The 20,707-nt window shown below is 36.4% G+C and overlaps 1 protein-coding gene across 1 annotated transcript in view; it reads right to left on the bottom strand.

Moving 5' to 3' along the window:
* Positions 1-18,902, bottom strand: part of LOC103590790 (RNA-binding motif, single-stranded-interacting protein 3-like) — a 194,675-nt gene extending 175,773 nt beyond the window's left edge. The window contains exon 1 of the mRNA XM_008573097.1: positions 18,339-18,902. Coding sequence (XP_008571319.1) covers positions 18,339-18,413 — 75 coding nt within the window. The 5' untranslated portion in view covers positions 18,414-18,902. The remainder of the gene's footprint in view (positions 1-18,338) is intronic.
* Between the last annotated feature and the right edge of the window lie 1,805 nt (positions 18,903-20,707).

Below are 20,707 nucleotides of genomic sequence, written 5' to 3'. Positions count from 1 at the left end.
TAGATTGCACATAATCTTCTCTATTAAAAGTAGTGTTGTAATAAACATCTCTGTGCATACATGTTTTAACCCCTTTGCAAAAACTTCTGGAATTGATCTTGCTGTTCATCTAACAGGGTATGTATGTTTTTAAAGACTTTGACACATTTTTTCAAATTACAACCCCAAATCTACCTACCCTATAATATTCCCCTAAGTATGAACATGTGTGGGAATGACTATCTCCCTATATTTCAGTCTACTATGGTTATTAGGAAATGTTTAACTCTTAAAAAAAAATCTAATAGGTAAAAATAATTTCTCTCTTTTATTTTAGTTACCATTTCTTTGATTGTTAGTGACATATTTTTGAGTGCTTGTTAGCTATTTCTTATTTATTCATTTGTGAATTATTACCCCTCTTTTACTGGAGTTTTTCGCCCCTTTTATTCCTATTGAGTTGTAGGAGCATATTTCCTATCTAGGGTATTAAATCTTTGTCATATACACTGAAAACCTGTTTTTATAAGTGTTTATTTGCTTTTTACTTTTCATTATGGTAGGTTTTCTGCTCTATAAATATTTGTAAATATCACTGTAGTCAAAATGCAGGAATTTCATAAGAACAATAAAGGATTTAGAATCTATCATTCTTTTTAATTGTGGTTATGCCTTTGAAATGAAACTTATTAAATGTCTCCCTGCACACAGATTAAACGATTATTCACTTTTTTTCCCCCCTGACTTTTAAGGCCTTTCAGTAGTTGCTGTGCTCTGGCTGTCAAACCTAGTACCTCTCCGGCTGATTCTCCCTTCCAGTTAAGTCTGTTTTCTCTGTTTTCTCACTAACCTGTCCCCTCTCTCCCAATTCCAGTCTCATGCCTGTGTGATGTTTTCCTCTTGTTCCAGAAGGACTACCCTCCTTTCTTTCCCTGACTTAACCAGTATGCCAAGTACCCAAATCACTTGCCCACCTCAAGGCAGACCCAAGACTGTCTTCTCCCATCATGGCTCTAGTTGCTCCAATGGTCTTTGTCTTTTCTCTTCAACATAAGTCAGTGTTACACAACCTAGCATTTAATTACTCTCCTTTGTTCCACAAGTCATCTTTGTTTTTTCAAAGAAATTATTAGTTTCTGAAGGGCAAAATCACATTATAACCTCCTTCTGTCTTATCCAAACCACCCCATATAATGCTGACCTAAGGGAGAGTTCCATAAATGGGTATTGATTGATATACTTTATTTCGTGTCCCAATATTTCAAGTACCAAACTCCTTCTTAATACCTACAGGATACAAAATGAATGAACATATTACTAGGCTGCAAGATATTATGAATCAACACTGCACAAATGCTGAAAAAAAATCTTACTTCCTTTTTTTCCAAAACATCATCAGACCAAATATATGCAAAGGGGTGGGAGGAGGTAGAAATACTCAGATATCTGTTTTTCATTTAGTCAATATTGACTTGAGAGTAAACACATGAGCAAGCAAGAAGAAAGCAAATATTTTATAGGAAAACAAATGCCAAAAACCTTGAGGAGAATTTCACTTTAACACTTTTTTTCTAGCTTTATGTGAGTATCTTTGGAATTAAGAGTGGAATGTTATTTTGAAATTAAAACGGAATAAAGCAACCTATAAGAGAAGCATATATAAGTATGAAGTAGGTCTTACTAAACTTTCTTGAAGATTATAAATCAATTAAAGGATGTCTAGGGAATAAGGCCATTTATTGTTAATCAGTAGATATTATCTAGCACTGACTACGTACAAGTCAATGTTGTAGGATTTGAGTGCAAGACCAAGATGAAACAGACAAGGATTCTCTTTTCTGGGAGCTAATAGAATATACCAAAGAATCAGTAGATATTATCTAGCACTGACTACGTACAAGTCAATGTTGTAGGATTTGAGTGCAAGACAAAGATGAAACAGACAAGGATTCTCTTTTCTGGGAGCTAATAGAATATACCAAAGAAGAAAAAAATTATTAAGTGCCCCAAATTGTTATCAGTAAGTGTTATTAGAGCTCAGGATGTGGAACAGCAACTTCCCTGTAGAAGGACCAATCATTTAGTAAACTAATATTTATTAAGCATCCACTACATGCCAGGGCAGGTGTTGAGGATCATACAGTTTGAAGACCTTTGAGATAGCCCTTGTGTTTTGATCATAAAGAGTTTGATGAAGGTTGCCATAGTAATTGGAAGAAGACTAACAAAAGGGTAAAATTAAAGTTTAGCAATGCTAAATGTGAACAAGTTTGAAGGATATTTGAAAGCCCATAGTTAAGCTGGAGAAACTAAAGCAAAACTCAATTCCTTCATCTCCCAATGAATAGTCTGAAAAATTATCTAGTTAAAACCCAACATCATATCCAGAGCCAGTGCTGGCCACACTCATAGCATTTTTAAACATGAGGTTTCACTCTAGGGAAGCAAGAACTGACACTGTAAGCTGGCTGCAAGAAAATGACACTTCTTTTCCCCTTTAATTTAGTTACTCTAGAGGACAAAATGCATCCTGGAAACTTAAATGAAGCAAGTGCAAGTATTGTGAAATACAGCGATATAAAAACCAGACAGTTTTCCAATGTATTCATCTCAGACTACCAGGTGAGCTTTCTACAGAGTGCTGAGACAGACTTGCAGAACTTTCCAAAACAAAACAATAATAAAAACATCCATGTAAGAAGTATGAGAAAGCTTGAAAGCAAATCTCTATATGATTTCAGTCCTGCTGATTGCAGAGATGGAGGCTGGAGAAACATAATGGAAGTGCAAAAAAATGTTTCCATGAATGGCATTGATCTGAGCCATCATAAGAATCTGTGCTCCATTATATTCATGTATCAAGTCAATTCCAAACCTTTCAATCACCCTCTCCTTACCATTATGACTGATAACAATCTCTTTGAGTTAATGGTTCTTATTTATATCTTATCACCTTCCTAATATGTTAATATATTGGCATTCTTTGGAGAGCATTGAAACACATTACTACTAGTCTAATATTGATCTTCAAGACATTCTTATCAAATAACTAAAATGTTCTTGTAATGGAAAGAAATGACAGGAAACTAAAATATAAAAAAGGTAAGGAAACCCTGGGGAGATGGTATTAAAGCAAGTTGTACAATCGACAATTTGGGCCTCCTAGAACCATTATTATTAGCAAACTCAGAGTACTTTCACCCAACCAAAATAATGTTTTCATTTCTGATTATTAAATTCCTTTTCCAGACTTTGCTAAAATGTTTCTACTTGAACTAAATATATGAGGGGTCTTCAAAAAGTTCATGGAAACATTCATATTACCATTTAATTCCATTTTTCCCATGCGGTTTTTAAAGAACTCATATATGTGAAGAATTATATACTAGAGATTTTTACACTTGGGTAAAAAACAATGAGTCTTCTGGTTTTAAAAAGAGAAAAGATTAGTTTGGTACTAAACCAAGCTCCCTACCCCCAACCCACACACATCAAAGTAAAAGAGGAAAAGTCATCTTTGGAGGGCTTTGGTTAGGAAAAACTCCTTGAGTTACCAAAGAAGCATGTGGGACTTGGTCATCAAACTTTGAAAGGTGTGATTAAGTTCTGTGAAATGTGAATATACAAAGAGAATTACATGTTATTAGAAATATGTGTTCTTGGTCTAACTTTTCTTATAGGAAGAGCAAACTGTTGACATTTAATAACGTACTGTCTTCTAGACAGATTTTAGGTACTAAATGTTTCTATAACATCCCAGCATAGCATCTTCAGTAAGTAAATTTTTGTATTATTCTTTATTGTTATGTTTTGATCTCAATTAAAATTGGGATTAGAAGTGAGAAACAGGACAAGTACAAGGAAAAAAAGAAATAAAATCAGATTTAGCCTAGGTTCATTAGATTTACCAAAGTCATTTATTCTAGCCCAGTGATTTACCGTATAACATTACTTGACAAATGTACTTGATAAAGTGTGGTACAAACACACTAAGAGCAATTACTCTGCCAACAGGAAACAAAAAGATCTAATAACCTAGTGTGAATGTACAAAATATGTTTGTCATTTAAAAAAGTAGTTAAATAAAGTGTTCAGTATTATCTCATATATCATAGATCTCATATATCACAGATTGCATATTTTCATGAGCACAGAGAATTCTGTAGAAAGACACACACCTAGCTACTAAGACTGGTTATTTCAGAGAGTTATTGAGGACCCATGTGGTATGTTGAGGAAGATTATCAATATTTTCACTGTTTTGAATTGTTTCCCTAGATATGCAAAATACATATTACTTTGCAATAGAAAAATTTACCAAATTTTGAGGAATTTTGGACGTAGAAACTGTATTTTCTACAAATGGTAATAAGGACCTCAATACAATAAAAGAATGTAAAAGAGAAAAAATGCAGAACAAACATAAGAGCTTCAGCACAACTGGAAAAATCAAGAGCAGTCCAAACCCAAATCACAGTTTGTTCTCTTAGTTACACTGGGTTATTGTTTTCATGTATCCCTTAGTGAGGAAGGCTTTGACTTTCATATCAGAAACACATCAGATCATTTTGTTTTACTTTAGACATGCCTTTATACCTGCTTAATTAATTGTATAGGAAAACTCAGTAGGGTTCTCCTTTCAAAATGGGAATTTTGTCATTTTTCACCTGATCCTTGAAGTCTTTTCCAATTTCTAAGTTAAGAAACCCATCTAGGTATTGTTGTGGATAGGTTTATGGCATGGGTGGTTAATATATGACGATTTCACTCAAGACCCTGGATGTTGAATAAGCAATATTGACCAAAAGATGGTCCCAGCCCTGAGCCCATCTCTTGGCTCTTTAAGTTCATCTCCTGATATGTCCAACTTTCTTTCAACCCATGAAAGGAAGCCACATGTGAAGACTGATATTCTTGGCAATTGCTCAGGAATTGCCTTTCCAATCCTCCCCAAACCACCACCACTACCATTTAGTCCTGACCTACTTGCTTATTCTCCTCCCCAAGTTCCAAATCCCTGGCTGCTCAATCTGTCTTTAAAACCCACTCCTGCTGCTCCCTGAGTTGGCACATGTGTTGACTCTCTGGCCAGCATCTTGGAACGCAGAATTATGGTGGTTTCTTTCCTTCCTTTCTCTCTTTTATTTTTCTATGACAGTTTCTGATTTAGCTCACTTTCTGCTGTTACAGTGTGTACTATTAGCTAGGAATGTAACCCAATTCTACCCAACAACTCTCGGGTACCTAGCTAAGTACATATTTCATATGGGAAAGGAAAGGTAGGAAAAGCTTGCATCAATCTGGACATGTAAGAGGGATACTAAGACTTATCACTGGTATACCGAATGCATTTTGACATTAAGCATCACAGAGGCGAAGATGACATTAAGCAATTCTCATTTTAACAAGCATTGCCTTCAGCAATAGAGTAATGTACTGGATACACAGAACAAGATAGATTAATTCATTCTGAAAACATTTTATTATGTTTTATTATCATTAGTCTGCATCCAGCTCTAAACTAGGTACTGAAGAGGGATTCAAAGATGAAAACTCCATGTCCCTACTCCTCAGATTATTCACAGACTACCTCTGACACAAATATGATACTGAAGAGTACAGATATGTTCAAAAACCCCGAAATAAATTTATAACCAAGTAAAAATAAAGAAGAAAGTTAAAACCTAATCCCACTCTTCCTTGGAAAGACACAGAAAAAACAAAGACAAGAATTAAAAATAAAAAAGACAGGAAGAGACTGAAGGCTGAAAGAACAGAAAGAAAGAAGCACAAGTTTTGGAACAGAGGGCAGGCAGGGGGCAAAGAAGGGAAATCCATCACAGAAAGCTTATGAACAGGAGCAAAAAGGGTAAGCAGGAAAAGATAAGGGCAGCAAAAGCTACGATACAAAAATAAAAGAATTAGTCACAGGAAGGATAATCTGGGAAAGGCAGGGAGATGTAGAAGTCACGATGTAAAATCAAGGTCCCCTCAGACAGCCATCCTAATAAAATAAGGAGGGAGAAGTGAGTATAATAAACTTGGCAGAGAAGATGGACCGTGAATAATAACTGTAATAGGTAACCCTCCTTAGACCACGTTGAAATCTAGACACTCTTTCACCAGGGTCTTCCCTCTAACATAGCTTGGGCTGAGAGTCCAGAGAACATAAGCACAATGGCACACACATCCTTGAATGACCTGCTCCTTGGGTCCCCAGGCACATTAGGGACCCTCTGACATCACTGTTCGATTAGCATTTTGTATTGTGTGATTCTCATGCCAGTACAGCATTGATAGTTTCATAAGCAGAGATGTGATTTTTTCCTCCTCAGAACCTTTCTGCACAGAACAACATCAGCATCACTCATGATTATACTTTTAAGCATATACAGATTGTATGTGAATATGTTATATACTGAAATTCCAAAATATGTGTTAAATCTCGATAGCAAAGACTCCTTCTGAAAAATACTCTTCTTTCCAATCAAAAGCATTATTAAGGCTTTTCTCCAGATTCTCCCTGAGAACTAGTGGTAAGTCAAAACAACAAAAGCAAATGCTGCCATGTGTGAAAAACCAAAACAAGGCACTAACTGCACATATGCAGTCATTTTTTTCACAACATACCAAAAGTCTCAACTATATGACTCCTCCACATCAAGTTGTGTATTCACATTAAAGTTTTTCCCAAATATGGTTCTATTTGTAAACTCTTTTCCTTGCCAAACAGCTCTTATTCTTTACCTTGGGAAAGGAAAACAAGTTGTCGAATTCCAGAAATTGTCAGAAGTCGATGGAGATCTGATACCTTTAGCCTTCCTATTTTCTGTTTCTTCTCATTGTTTTACTTTGGTGTTTCTCATAAATCATTGGTTAAATTAAAGTTGTAGAAATGTCATCTCTTTTTTATTTTTTCAGACCCCACTATTGACAGCCTCATCACTAAAAGTTTTGAGGATCATTAGACTCTCCACAATATAAATAACTATTATGAAATTATTTGAGAAAACTTTAGAATCAATCAATCAAAAAGATTTCTAAAAGATGCTATCAAGAATAACAGGAAAAAGAGCATAGATATTTAACTTGCATAATACACTGTCAATATGTCTCAGACTGTGGGAAGATACTGTTCTTTTTAACGAAAGCAAAAAATATTAGTCACCCCTATTTTGGGGAGACTCACTCCTTTGTGCTACCAACTAGCAGTAAAAAACTTAGTAGAACTGGAAAGAACAGGTATGTGTCTCCCTAAGACCACTTAGCTCCTCCATATTTCTCTGTGGTCATTTAGCCTCAGAGAAAATCAGAACCATTAAAATAAGGTTTCCAGGAATATGTGTGTATGTGCGTGTATGTGTGTGTGTGTTATGTGTAAGAGAAACAATAAAAGTTGATTCATGGAATCTGCTGATGAAATTCAGTGAGATCTGGCTAGAGGGCTGGGATGGAAAATTGAGTCATTAGGTGAAGAATCAAAACATAGGGCGATTACAAGAGAATTGGGGGAGGGAGCGAGTTTTCAAGTATAAGTGTATGTATGGAGCTAGAAGGAGAGAAAAAATTCCTTCTTGATTACGATGGGAGGAAATGGCCATGTCTGGGATTGGGATCCTGATTTTCTTACAACATCAAGTTAAGAATAAAAATGAGGAAAGCCATCACACTTGGCTGAAGGCTGGAGGAGCAACGTCTTTGGGGTGTTCAATGACTTGTGAGAGTACTGGTGGGTCTGGCTGAGCGTGCATATCTGTAGAGACAAGTATTCTTCAAGAGGCACAAAGATTCTCTCAGGCTGAGAGAGGCCTCTGGACACCAAAGAGAAGTTATCCTAAGTGAATAACCATGGAAACTGGAGAACAGAAGGAGGTGGCAGTTTTAATACATATAAAAAAATCCATGACCCTATTCAGAGACAGAAGAATTTGGGAAGACTATGCCATAGAAGAAGTATTGTGCCCATCAGTTTGCCTTCTGCCTACACCCCTAAACTGGGTGCCCAGGAAAACACCTGTTACATCCAAGCTCTGTCTCTAGTCAACAATTCCACCAATTGTGCAATGAAAACTTCTGTGAACCTGGCACCCAGAGCTGGAACTCCCAGTTGCTCTCTCTGCCAAGGCCCAATCCAATGTATCTGCTTTTGGGATATTTTTGCCAAAGAATGTTAATGACATTTTTTGATATGCTGTGCTGCTCTACCATGTGTCCCTCCCTGGAAATTTGGGATTACTAAAATACAGAGATAGCTTGAACACCAAAAGGCCACAATAGAGAAAAATATGGCCAACTTTTTAGGCACTCTGAACATTTTCAGGACTCACAGAAAAACAGCACATGTTTTGCCTCTAAACTCTAGAGAAAATATATGTTGCCTCTAAACTCTAAAAAGAAATCTGCAAAACCAAAATTAATAAATATGTATTTGCATGGCTACAAAACATTGTCAACTTTATTCATTCCACTTAGTCTCTTGATAATCTCTTTGTACCTCAAAAAGACTTGTAGATTAGATTTCTTTTTCATTTTGCAAGATCATCCACATATAGAAGACGATAGCCCCAAATTCACAGGCACACGTAAGTTAAATGAATTTACTTGCACTCAAGAGTTTCAGGAGCAAAATTATAAAAGCTCTCTTAATATTTTATTGCAAAGTAAATTTGACACAGACTGTTAGTGCACTTTAATATGTTTGTTTGGATGCGGGACAAGGGGCTCCAAAAGTGTCTAGAAAAATACAGAGGTTTTAAAATGACCCTGTTGTACCTCAAAAAGACTTGTAGATTAGATTTCTTTTTCATTTTGCAAGATCATCCACATATACAAGACGATAGCCCCAAATTCACAGGCACACGTAAGTTAAATGAATTTACTTGCACTCAAGAGTTTCAGGAGCAAAATTATAAAAGCTCTCTCAATATTTTATTGCAAAGTAAATTTGACACAGACTGTTAGTGCACTTTAATATGTTTGTTTGGATGCGGGACAAGGTGCTCCAAAAGTGTCTAGAAAAATACAGAGGTTTTAAAATGACCCTGTACTTCTCCCATTGTTAAAAGAAGTCACAAAACGTAGAGAAAAACTCTTCCATGTTTATTGATCTGGCTTTTTCCTTGTTTTTTTCCTCCAATTTATCAACAAAGTTAAATACAACAACAAGAACAAGTAAGAAAGTGAAAATTTTAAATTTCCAGGGCTGGTTGGTTAGCTCAATTGGTTAGAGTATGGTGCTGATAACACCAAGGTCCAGGGTTTAGTCCCTGTACCAGCCAGCCACACACACACACACACACACACACACACACACACACACACACACACACACACAGAGAAAGAAAAAAATAAAGCAAAAATTTCCATTGCTGTGGCCAAGTTGCTCTAAATAGGTGAATAACAAAGTTTGAAGACGGTGGTTAATTTTTTGGAATAAATTAGGAAAAGAAAATCAGAATTTTATTATTTTCAGAATATTCTTATTTCTAAAGTCACAGTCTGAATTGGTGTGCAGGGCAATGTACAAGAGACCTAGGGGCCAAAAGCAGAGACCAGGGATAATCTAGGGGCTGTCACAACCCTCCAAGACACTAGCACCAAGTCAAAGAAAATAAAATGTGGTTTTCTCATCTCTCAGAAGAGATTCAACATCATAGGTATGCCATATTTTGTTTGTTTGGTATTTCAGAAAGCAATCTCTGAAATTTTAACAATATATGGCGATAAGATGAATTATCAGCAATTGACGTCACCAAAATCATTCCAAGATTCATATACACTTCTTCAAATACTTCATCTACTCAAAATTATTTGGTAGTTGGAAAATATGTTCACTTGAATTCTTATTACGTTAACTTTAAGTTATTTTCAGGGTGCCATTGTCCAATGCATGTGATTGATAAGTTTTAAAAGGAGCAAATGAGAGTTTACAGACATCAATAATAGCTTCAAATATTGCTCATATACACAAGAAAAGCTTTTTAAGATATCTTAATCAGTTTCAGAAAATCAGATAGTTAGCATTCTGTTTTCAATTTTCCTTTTCACTAAATTGTCATCAATCAGCAAAAATGATTAAGTTAAATATACATCAGTATACAAATAAAAAAATAGGAAGACTTCTCAAAAATTCTCACTAAATTCAATGTATGATCTATATTCAGGTTGAAAATTATCAGTTAAGAGTGAAATAACCAAAAGATCATCTGCATCTAGTATACTGAATGCAATACAGGTATATATGAATTTCTTAACCACACAACATAATAAAAGGAAACTTAATTATAAAACAAATTTAAAAATAAGCTCCTAAAACTATTACTGCCAATATATAGGATATTATTAGGTTTATTTTTCTCCTATTACACCTCACTTTGTACACAACAAGAGGAGGCACTATCAGGGTTACCTTGACTGAGTATGTAGTCTAGTCTAGTTTTTGTATTCATTTATCATCCATAAAACAAAATTCAGGATTCCATTTACTTTCTCTTCCTTGAGAATTTGATGTATATCCTTTAATCCTTTTTATGTATATATATTTGTATTCCTTATGCTTTCATAACATTGGGAACATATATATTTGTTTTAACTATTTGATATATTGTAAACATTTCTCCATCATCATCAAATATACTTCTATAACATGATTTTGAATGGTTATGTGGTAAAGGGCTATGCTTCTGCAAATAGAAATGGCTTTTTACAAATTTGGGAGCTCCTAAATGCTTATCTGTTTTAAATTAACAGACTGCCTCCCTCAAAGCTGGGACTGTAATAAAGAAAATAAAAATATGCAGTGGGGCTTCAGAAATGATAACATTGCTGGTTATGGACTGCTCTTTTCCGAACAGTTCAGACTTTAAAACTCCCATAGAAGAGGTCATTGTAACATCGGTGAGGTTGGGGGTCATCACACCCATTGCACAGATGAATAAATTAACTCAGAGATTAGCATGAATTGAAACAAATTTTCTCAGAGGATTAGGTTCTCTGTCTCACACTCCAAATACACACATGTAATTGCAGCAAACATAATAGCAACTTATGCATTAAATTATATAAAAACAACTTGTGATTTTCAAAGCTTAAATTATCTAAAATGGGATATCGTATCTCATTTATTTTCATTAACTCAGCTAACAGGGCCTTTATAGGAAGCAAGAAGGGTATCCAGCAAGAAAAAGAGAAGATAGTGTGCTTGTTTATACGTCTTTGAGAAGTTATTATTTTCCTTCTACAATACCATATACTATAGTAACTATACTATTTTGTTCCCATGTTTTCAAGGCTACTATTCTGAGATTCAGAGATTTGTAGGTTTTGCAGACTCCAATCAAAATATTTCATCTCTCAGTTGTTATTTCCGTTTTTACACTGGCTCCTATATTCATTCATGAGCGGAGGGTTGTCAGTATCTTGTTGGGGCAATCTTAGTTCCCTTCATTTCCTCACCTGGTTTGGACAAACACATGCATAACCTTTCAGCTCTTCGACCATCATTCAACATTCCAGAGGAAGCTACATGAGGAAGAAAGAGTAAAGCATCGCACTGTCACTGTTAAGTCTTTGGATAAGCCCTAATTCTACTCACTCAAAGGAGAAAACTCTAACCACCAGCACAAAGCCGGGACTGATAATGATTAAATGATGCCTGTCATTTTGTCCCACCCCTGGGAACTGCTCTCCACCCTCTCCCAAGTGATGAATGTGTTTCTCTTGGTGCACTGGATTTAGATGTGGCGAAGGATGCAGACGGTCCCATTTGTCAAAACACCGGAGAGTCGGTAAAGCAGCATTTGATCTGCTCTGTAGAAAGCATTGGGGAACCAAACAAAAACTCACGAATGGCACAAAACTGAGGTCGCCTCCCAATACCACGAAGAATCTAAAGCAGGCTCAGCTTTCTCAAAGCAAGAGTCACGAATGTTAAACCTTGAAGGAATCCTAGTGAATGCACCTCACCTAGAAACCAATATAAATCAGAGAATTTACCCAAAGAAAAAACAGAATCCATGCCTTATCTTTTATTATTCATACTCCTGAAATTCGATATCTATTAGAATTTGAAGTTTTGAATTACCAAAACTTTATTTATACATCTGATTCCACACGGTGTATATTTCCTGATCAATAAACCTACATAGAAAAAACACAAAAATCTTAAAATGTGAACAAGTTCTCTGCCAATACCAACTTGAAAGAATGTAAATTGAAAAGAAAGCCAAACAAGATTGAACTCACCTCCGTCCACCTCTTTTTTTCTTTTTTAAAATTACATTTTAGTATCTAAAATCTGAAGTCTGAAAACCAATAGCTAAAACTACAGGTTTCAAGGCCCTGACAGCAATGCTAAGTCCTACAGATTTATTAGTACTTATTTTACTTATTATCATAATAAATCTATAAGATCTATTAGTATTACTCATCGTATACATTTATAATCTCTAGAAAACTACAGATTATAGTTTTTGTGAACAAATATTATTTCAAAAACACTGTAGCTAAAGCAAAAAAAACAAAAATATCTTTACTATAACATCCTTGCTAAAGAAATAGAAGCAAAAGTTGTTTGTCCACGTGTAACTTTGTAATCTATAACACTGGCAAAAAGAGCAATATTCATATAAAACTGAATATCATATTTCCAGATATCTTTAAAAATAAGTACACTGCCACTTCTTTTGCTGGCTCTAAGTTGCTGATCCTTATTACCAATCAACTTTTTCTTTAGGCATAAGTAGTCTAAAGGTTTTCTTACCATAGTTACAAAGACTAAAGAAGCAAAAACCAAAGAAAAAAAGTATTTATAATTTCAAAACAGAAATGAGAAATTAACTTTGTTTTTTTTTTACTGTGTTCTCTATGGGAGTCATTTTAATCTTTCTATCATTGGTTTCAGACCCATTCAGTACCTATGTGTCTGCTAATTAAATGACATTATCCACTCCAGATTTTTAAAAATGGTACATATGTCTGTTTCCGTTTCAGAAAGCATATTTTTAAAGCACATCCAAAATAGTTCAACATTTTCCCAGTACTGCAAAAAATAGCAACACATATCCTCAACACACGTATTACACCACATGAATACATTTTTGCTCTTGGTCTCTCTTTAGCTCCATCTGCACTCTTGCTGTGCGATAGCTATAGCATAAAAACGTCTATTCTCACATGCTTTTGATATTACACTATTTAATCACATACAGCTGTGGCCTATGAGACTGTTACAAAACAATTTTAATGTAGTACTCGAAGCCAATTTTGAATAAACATCAACCATTTACTCTGAATAAAATAGTTTGACATGAAAACAGTTTTCTTTTAAAGGAAAAAACAGAAATAGGCATGGACATAATTGTGACCGAAACCTCTCCCTGCCAAAAAGACTGATAATGTCAAAAAGAATTGTGTAAAATCATATTAGTGTGAAAGTAAAGTTTTCCAAAATTCCTGAAGACAGAAAGACCTGGAATGAACTTGCATCCTCCCTTCTTTTTTGTGTCCCTCCCTGCAAATCACCCCTACCCCCAGACCTCAAATAAATTTTATTACTTTATGGAAATAATTTTGCATTAAAAATATTTTTTTCCAAAATTGAGGGAAAGTAAGACGAAAATGCTTTAGGAAGATGCTGTTAAAGGAAACATACATGGCATCTCCCTTAAGTTAGTATTTATTCTGAAGAAAAAAAACATGAACTTTTTACATTTCTACACCTTTAAAGTAGGCGACAAACTTAGTGTTTTGAAAACAATGGCTACATTATAGAAAAGAAAAATAGTAAAATATGCTTCGGAACTGCATCCATCCCACTGTTAATAAAGATTTGGGGGAGTAAAGAATAGTAATAATAATAATAAAAATATAATAAGCTAAAAAGGGAGAGTGGCCTCTTGTTTCTGTTTTTCTCTTATTTAAAACCAATTAAAATTCTATACATTCTAAAATGAGACAAACAAGATTTATCATAGTTTCATGCTATCATATTACCCCCCTGCAGCGAAAGAAAATATTTGGAGTTGTACCTAAAAATTCTATCACTGGAAGATTTTTAGAAAACCAGTTTTGTATGTTTCAGGCTTTCAAAGGAAAACAGAACTTGGGAGTTGTCAAGGCTGTTTTAAAACAACTGGCAAGTTACCAACTCCGGCTATCAATGCAAATCTGAGGCAGGAAGTACCAAGGAAATTCTAAACTCATTCCCTCCCTCTGAAAGATTTTCTACATTTTCATGTATAAGGAGTGTGTTAAGAGGTTGTTTTGTTTTGCTTTTGAAAGATCTGTACATTCACATCTTAAGAATATCCTTTACCCTATAGAAGCCTCTTTCTTTGCCTACTCTCACTCCGCCTGTTTTCAAGTGTTTGTTCTTTCTATGGCACAATCCACTGGTCTCCAACTAGACTTTCAGAGCTGGGAGGCAGTCCGGGCTGCAGATGGTTGAAACTTCAGCCTGAAGTCAGTGTACAGCTGATGAATTACTCCTTACACCTGACCCCTTCTTCACACCAGGCTTTGAACACAAGCTGAGTACCACCAGCCAGAGAAACCCTGATAAGGTCTTCTAATCTGAACTCCTTTCTTCAAGACCTTTGGGGAACCAAATGGCCAAACAAGGGAATGCAGCAGTGTGATTGGAAACTATGTATGGGATTGGTAGAAACAGTGAACTGGTAAGGGTATGATGAAAAAGAAAGGAGAAACTTGTGTGTGCTTGGGTGATTTTTTAAGTCTTATGAAGATGACTAAGTTTTCCAAGTATCACATGTTAGAGAAATATCTATTTCTCAACTGCAAAATATCAATTCACCAGGCTGTGACCACGTTTTGCTCTCTTTAGCTTTCCTTGTTCAACTAATTATTTTTTTGAAGACACCCCCCCCGACCCCACCTGCTGCCAAAGTACCTCAAATTCAGAATGAAATCCACCTTGGATCTCATAATCCAATAGCAACAAGTTGGTTTTTTGAAAGGGCTATAACAAACTGCATTTTGTATTTTGTTATTAAGCTAATGAACTATTTTGGGGGCCCCCTTTCTCTACAACTTTCTGATTATTCTGGGTGGCCTTCCAAACAGCGAATTTGCTTTGATAAACTTCTTTTATAATTTGGTCGTGTCTCTTATTTAACTATTATAACATGTCACTAAGATTTCTTCATTATTCCTTAACCAAAAGCATAGGTTCCTTCTTGAAATTGCTTTTATTGCTAGGAAAAAAATTGGTCAAAACAAAATTGAGAAATGACAACTTTTAAAATATGAGTTGTGAAAGAGTGAGCACGCTGTAACAACACTGCTACGAAGAATAGCTACAAGTCAACCACTCGTTTTTATCTTATTTAACTTATATGTACATTTTCTAATATAAAATATCTTAAACATTTGGAAAATTATTCAAAGGGATGGAGCATAAATGTCATTTCTCCTTTTTAAGAAGCAAAGTTAAGAGATTGGTTCTAATGTAATGGGAAATAGAAAAAGACAAGGCAGGAAAGTGTCACACGTTTCTCTAAAACTTTATAATATACATTTGAGGAATGGAAAACATTTTCATTTATTTTAAAAATCCTACTTTCATTTTGTTTTATTATAAGAAAATAGCAGCTATATTTAACATTACACATATTTAAGTAGAATGAGTTCAGTGTTTTTGCATTTTCTGAAAGAATACAATAATAAACATTTCAATTCTTTAAAATCTCATGAAGATTCCCCCCCAGAACTGTCAGCAAACAGTTCCTGGAGACAGAGGAAAACACACACACACACACACAAAAACAAAACAAAAAAAAAACCACACCTGAATTTGGAACACAATTAAAGCTTTAAATCACCAGAATATGATTTTTATCTACCATAGAATTCTATTTTTACCACCTATAAGAATTCTTTACATATGAGCATCATTTTAAGCAGCTATGATTTAAAAATTGGATTGTAACTGTAAGCAATGGCTACAAGAATAGATTATATAAATTCTACCCAGGCTTACCAAATAAATATAAGCAGCACATACTTTCTTTAAAAATTATTATAAATTATATTTTGAGACATAAGTGCAGAAGGGGCAAAAAGTGATAAGAAAAAAAGCTAGTTGTTTTCTTTTTCTACTGGGGCATGATTGATAATGCTTCATTATATAGTATTAAGCCTGTCGGAAAGACCCCACGTTTTAAAATATGATTGCACATTGACCCTTCCACTTATTCTCTCTGTACCCAAGTTTCACAACAGGACACATTTTCACATCTTCAGCTTCCAGGAATGTTATTAATGTCTGTCATTTCAGAGCCACCGTAACAAGATTTGACAATTTCACAGCACTGTCGAAATTTTACAACATAATAATCAATATGAACCACCACGATAGCCAAAGTAGATAATCTTATATTCCCTGCTACCCTTAACTTTACCAAAATATCAACTTAGAAAGCCTAATGGATTTAACTTTTTCAAAAATGTTCCAGAAGTTGATAGCTTTGGCCAGCTTGAAAGTAACAAGATCCAGATGCCAAGATCCAGATGCCGCCTGTCTACACGACACTAAACTACATAGGACCCCAAAACAGATTTTAGAAAACCTCCCTCTATGTTTTTCAGGCTCTCCCCTTATCCATCACCACTCCACTCTCTCTCTTACCCTGCCCCCCAACACACATACTTTCTACCAGTGCAGCTTATCCAGCACACCCTGTGTCTTTGATATAATGTGTACAACATTTATTATTTCCTGTTAGTAATAGGTTAAAAGAAATCTCACACAGAAAAAAAGAATAACTTCATTCATTTCTATCTAAAGTTTCTTTTCTGAAACACACATGATAGTAGAAAACAAGGACCAAAAACAAAGCGTGATGTTTGAAACATTTGGAAAAATTTAGCCAAATGAGTAAAAGGGATGGAATGTCTGATATTTTTCAGGAAACCCTTGAGTTTATTGTTTTTGTTTCTTTGGGGGATGAGAAACGAGTATAAAATTTCCCCCTTTTAACCTGTCCTTGCTTTGCCATTTCCTTGAGAAATGGCAGGCAGCATTCTCAACCCAATGCCCCAAAGAGTTAAAACTCAAGGCACTGAGCAGGAGGGCTGATCTATTTAAGCAGCAGCACAAACTAAATGCTCACAAAGGCCAAAAGCAATGTGAGTCGACCTTGGAGGGGCAGGGTGGACCATAGAGCAACTGGAAAATGAAAAAAAAAAAAAAAAAGCAACAATCTTTAATATAATACTGAAAATCTGCTGCCTGGTCTGGTTTACAAATAGGCATTGTCTGATGAGACAGAATAACTGAGAGATAACTACAGCATGAATTACCAAGCCCTAATCACATCAGCGAGTTGTGGTGACAGCACAGATCACTCGGGCACGCCTTGTTCACTCTCAGCATATTTATTTATTAAGAAGCCATGATACAAAATAATATCATCTGTGCACTCAAGGTGGTAACTCTACCAACATTTTTCCCTCAAATCAAGTCCAATTTAATTGACAAATTGGAGCAGTGATTTCACACCTGAGAGTCTTTCATGTCTTAACTGCAGGATAAAGTTCAGGGCTGGCACTGCCCACTGTTTAGTTATGTGGGCTTGCCTCTGGGCCCCTAATGATCATTTGAGCACACACACATAGACCCTAAAGTATTTAACCAATTCAAGTCCAATTATTATCAGTTACATTCCATCCCTTTTCAAGATGCAGTCCTCCTGATGGCAGCTAACACAGAAAAACAGCTTCTAAAAGAAAAGAACATCTATTATAAAGCTCCAAATTCAGTCTCTAGCATCCTGAGCATCTTAAAAATATGTAAAGCAAACTAAAAATAAAAATACACCCAAACAAACTCTAAGAGTCTTTGGTAGATGTCCCATACCTTCTCACACCTTCCTTTCACCCTGTACTCAGTGATTAAAAGTTTGAGTCGCCCCCATCCTGGCATGTCCTATCCAGTGGGAAAAACCCTTTTAGAGCCACAAACAAAGAACTGCTCACCAGAAAAGCCCCTGAAATTACACTCTTGTGCCTGAAAACCACTGTTGTGATCTCCTTTCTAAAAACCCTGCCCATCTGCAGAGGACTTTACAAATATCAGGAACATTTATGCTGCCAAATAACAACAAAGGAACTCGAGTGAAACTATTATCTCTCCTTAAAGAGAAAGCTACCATTCCGGGTTTGCTGCTTTCTTCTTCTATCTTCCCCTGCCTCATTAACTCCATTGGTATGTTACTAATTTCAAAGAAACAGGAAGAGGTGACGGGGGTGGGGGCTAAATAATAATTCACATGCCTGTCTGTTTCCCATCCCAAGTGCAGAACGATACCACACTGATTGCCAGACCGTGGGTCGAGCCATACCTTGGTTTGGAGATAATGAGGATAGTAGTAAGTGTACTGGGGGTACATTTGTGGCTGATCCAGGCGTTTGCCCATGTAGCTGGAATCTTTATCTCCGAGGCAGGGAACTGGATGACAGGGTATAGTGCCCCAGGCCGAGCTTCCTCTTAAACCACTATTCCTGACAGTCCCGATGACTGATGAGGCTTCAGAGACTCCACCACTCGCTAGTTCCAACACGGCAAGAATTTCCAAAACAAAACAAAACAAAACAAAAAACACACACACCAGCAAAAAAGGGGGGTTGGGGAGGGTGGAGCGGGATCGGTAGGAAAAAAAAACCCCACACAGTCTCCCCAGATCTTGCCGGGCTTCCCCCAGCTGCTGGGGTCCACTCGGGATGAGGCAGTTTGTTCTCTAACCAGGCTGTCTGTAGTGATGTCAATTGCCAGCGTTTGTAGAGGTGGAAAAAAAAAAAAAAAATCAAAGTCCTTTTAGCACAACTCCGAATCCTTGCAGATCAGCTTCCTGTCTCCTGTTTGTCTCTTTCCCCACCTTAAAGAAAAAGAAAAAGAAAAAGAAAAAAGAAAAGAAAGAAAGAAAGAGAAAAAGGAAGGAACAGAAAAAAAAAATAAAAAAAGAAAGAAAGGGAAAAAAGAAAAAAAAAGAAAAAAAAAAAAAAACCTTGCACAGCTTAGTTGCTGCTGTCTCCCTCCCAGAGTGACATGGTGTTCGGGGCTTGTCCTGTCCTTTCATTCACTTCCCCTCCTTCCAGCCGGTGGGTGGAACCGAGAGAGTCTCTCCAGGGAGCAGCGTACGCAGTCCAGAAGGCTGCAGTATTTCCTCCAAGAGAAAAAAAAAAAGGCTGCTTCAACCCCTGCTGCAAGCAAAGTTCCGATTCCCTCTGCTGGCTATCTCGAATAGCAAAGCGATTTTTGTAGCAAAGCTGCTGCCGCTGGAACTGAACCTGAAGAACTCAAATGCGGGCGGTGGATGATTTCTTATCCCTCCCCACCGTCCACCCCACAGGAGAGCTGCCTTCTTTCCTTTTCTTGCCAAGTTCCAAGGTAAGCCACACCACTAAACTAAACACACAAGACCACGGGAGGGAAGAGAGGAGGAAGGGAGGAAGGAGTAAAGAAGGAAAAAAATTAAATATAAGCAGAAGAACTAACCTTGAGGGTTAAGATGGAAAAAAAATTATGTCCCCGATGCTTTCAAAACCTGTTAATGCACTAAAGCCAGATGAATCCAAGACCTGATTGAGAAACTAACCTTTTACTTCCTGGAGGATCTGGAGGATGCTAAGTATTGAAGAAATTGTAAGGTCTACTCCAGGACTATCGTTAACAAGGCATGCATCACCAGATCTTACTGATCAATTGAATATATCAGAAACAATAATTCTTATCGTTACATCCCATTTGTAAAAATCAGAGGAAGTGACCCCTTAGGTTTCTCAGCTTCTTTATAAATGAAATCACTGTGTCTCCCATTGTCTCTCTCGTGATGATTATTTTGACTCGCGGATGCTTTAATCATTTTACTGATATCATCTCAAAAAAAAAAAAAACACAAAAATTTCAATTACTTGGCAGAGTTTTTTTCCCACCAATAATAATATTCTGCCATGTCTATCAGCTGCTATATTATAATACAAATTGTTTCAGAGAAAATGTATTTCCTTAAAGGGTCCCTTTTCAAGGCGGGCAAGGCTAAAATTAGATGTGCCAGCTGTGTTTTGCTGGGAGTGCTCACGCATGCCCAAAGCGTGGGCAGACCAACATTGAGCTCCTCTCGACTTTGTCAAGTCGGCTCTGTTCTCTCCAGCCTGGAGTCGCCTTTTCAGATAGAAGATTCTTGTTCAAATCTAGCTTGCTAGTTAAGAAGAACAGAGAATTGGGGTTCAGCGCACACATGGTGTCCATCTACCTACAAACCCCACTGCCCCTGAGGCAACTGGTTTCCGCTCGGGAGAACTGATTCCTAGAAGCTGTATGAGTGCATGTGTGTTCCTTGGTGAAAGATAAGGATGGCCAGTAAATAGTTTTATGTTTTACTTTTGACAAGAATAATAATCAGGAGGAAGGAGGGAGGGAGAGTAAGAGTTAAGAGGTCGGACAACACTGTAATTGAGAAAATTAAATCACCTCCATTCATTCTGATCCTCAGTTGTCCCATCTATAAAATGGAGATACTCCCAATATACCAGGCTGAAGGCAGTAAACTGAATCAGATACTAAAAATTGCATTGATTTAAAAATCCATCGGTGGCATCACATTGAGTCCCAACTCCTAGAAATAGTTTTCAAGACACTTGGCCACCTGGTGATCCATGCTTCCTGCTCCAATCTCCGAACTTAAACTCTGCCCCTCACATTCCACAGCTG

Source organism: Galeopterus variegatus, unplaced genomic scaffold, assembly GCF_000696425.1.
Source record: "Galeopterus variegatus unplaced genomic scaffold, G_variegatus-3.0.2 Scaffold876, whole genome shotgun sequence".
NCBI classification, from domain to species: domain Eukaryota; kingdom Metazoa; phylum Chordata; class Mammalia; order Dermoptera; family Cynocephalidae; genus Galeopterus; species Galeopterus variegatus.
This window is presented reverse-complemented; position numbering and strand designations above follow the sequence as displayed.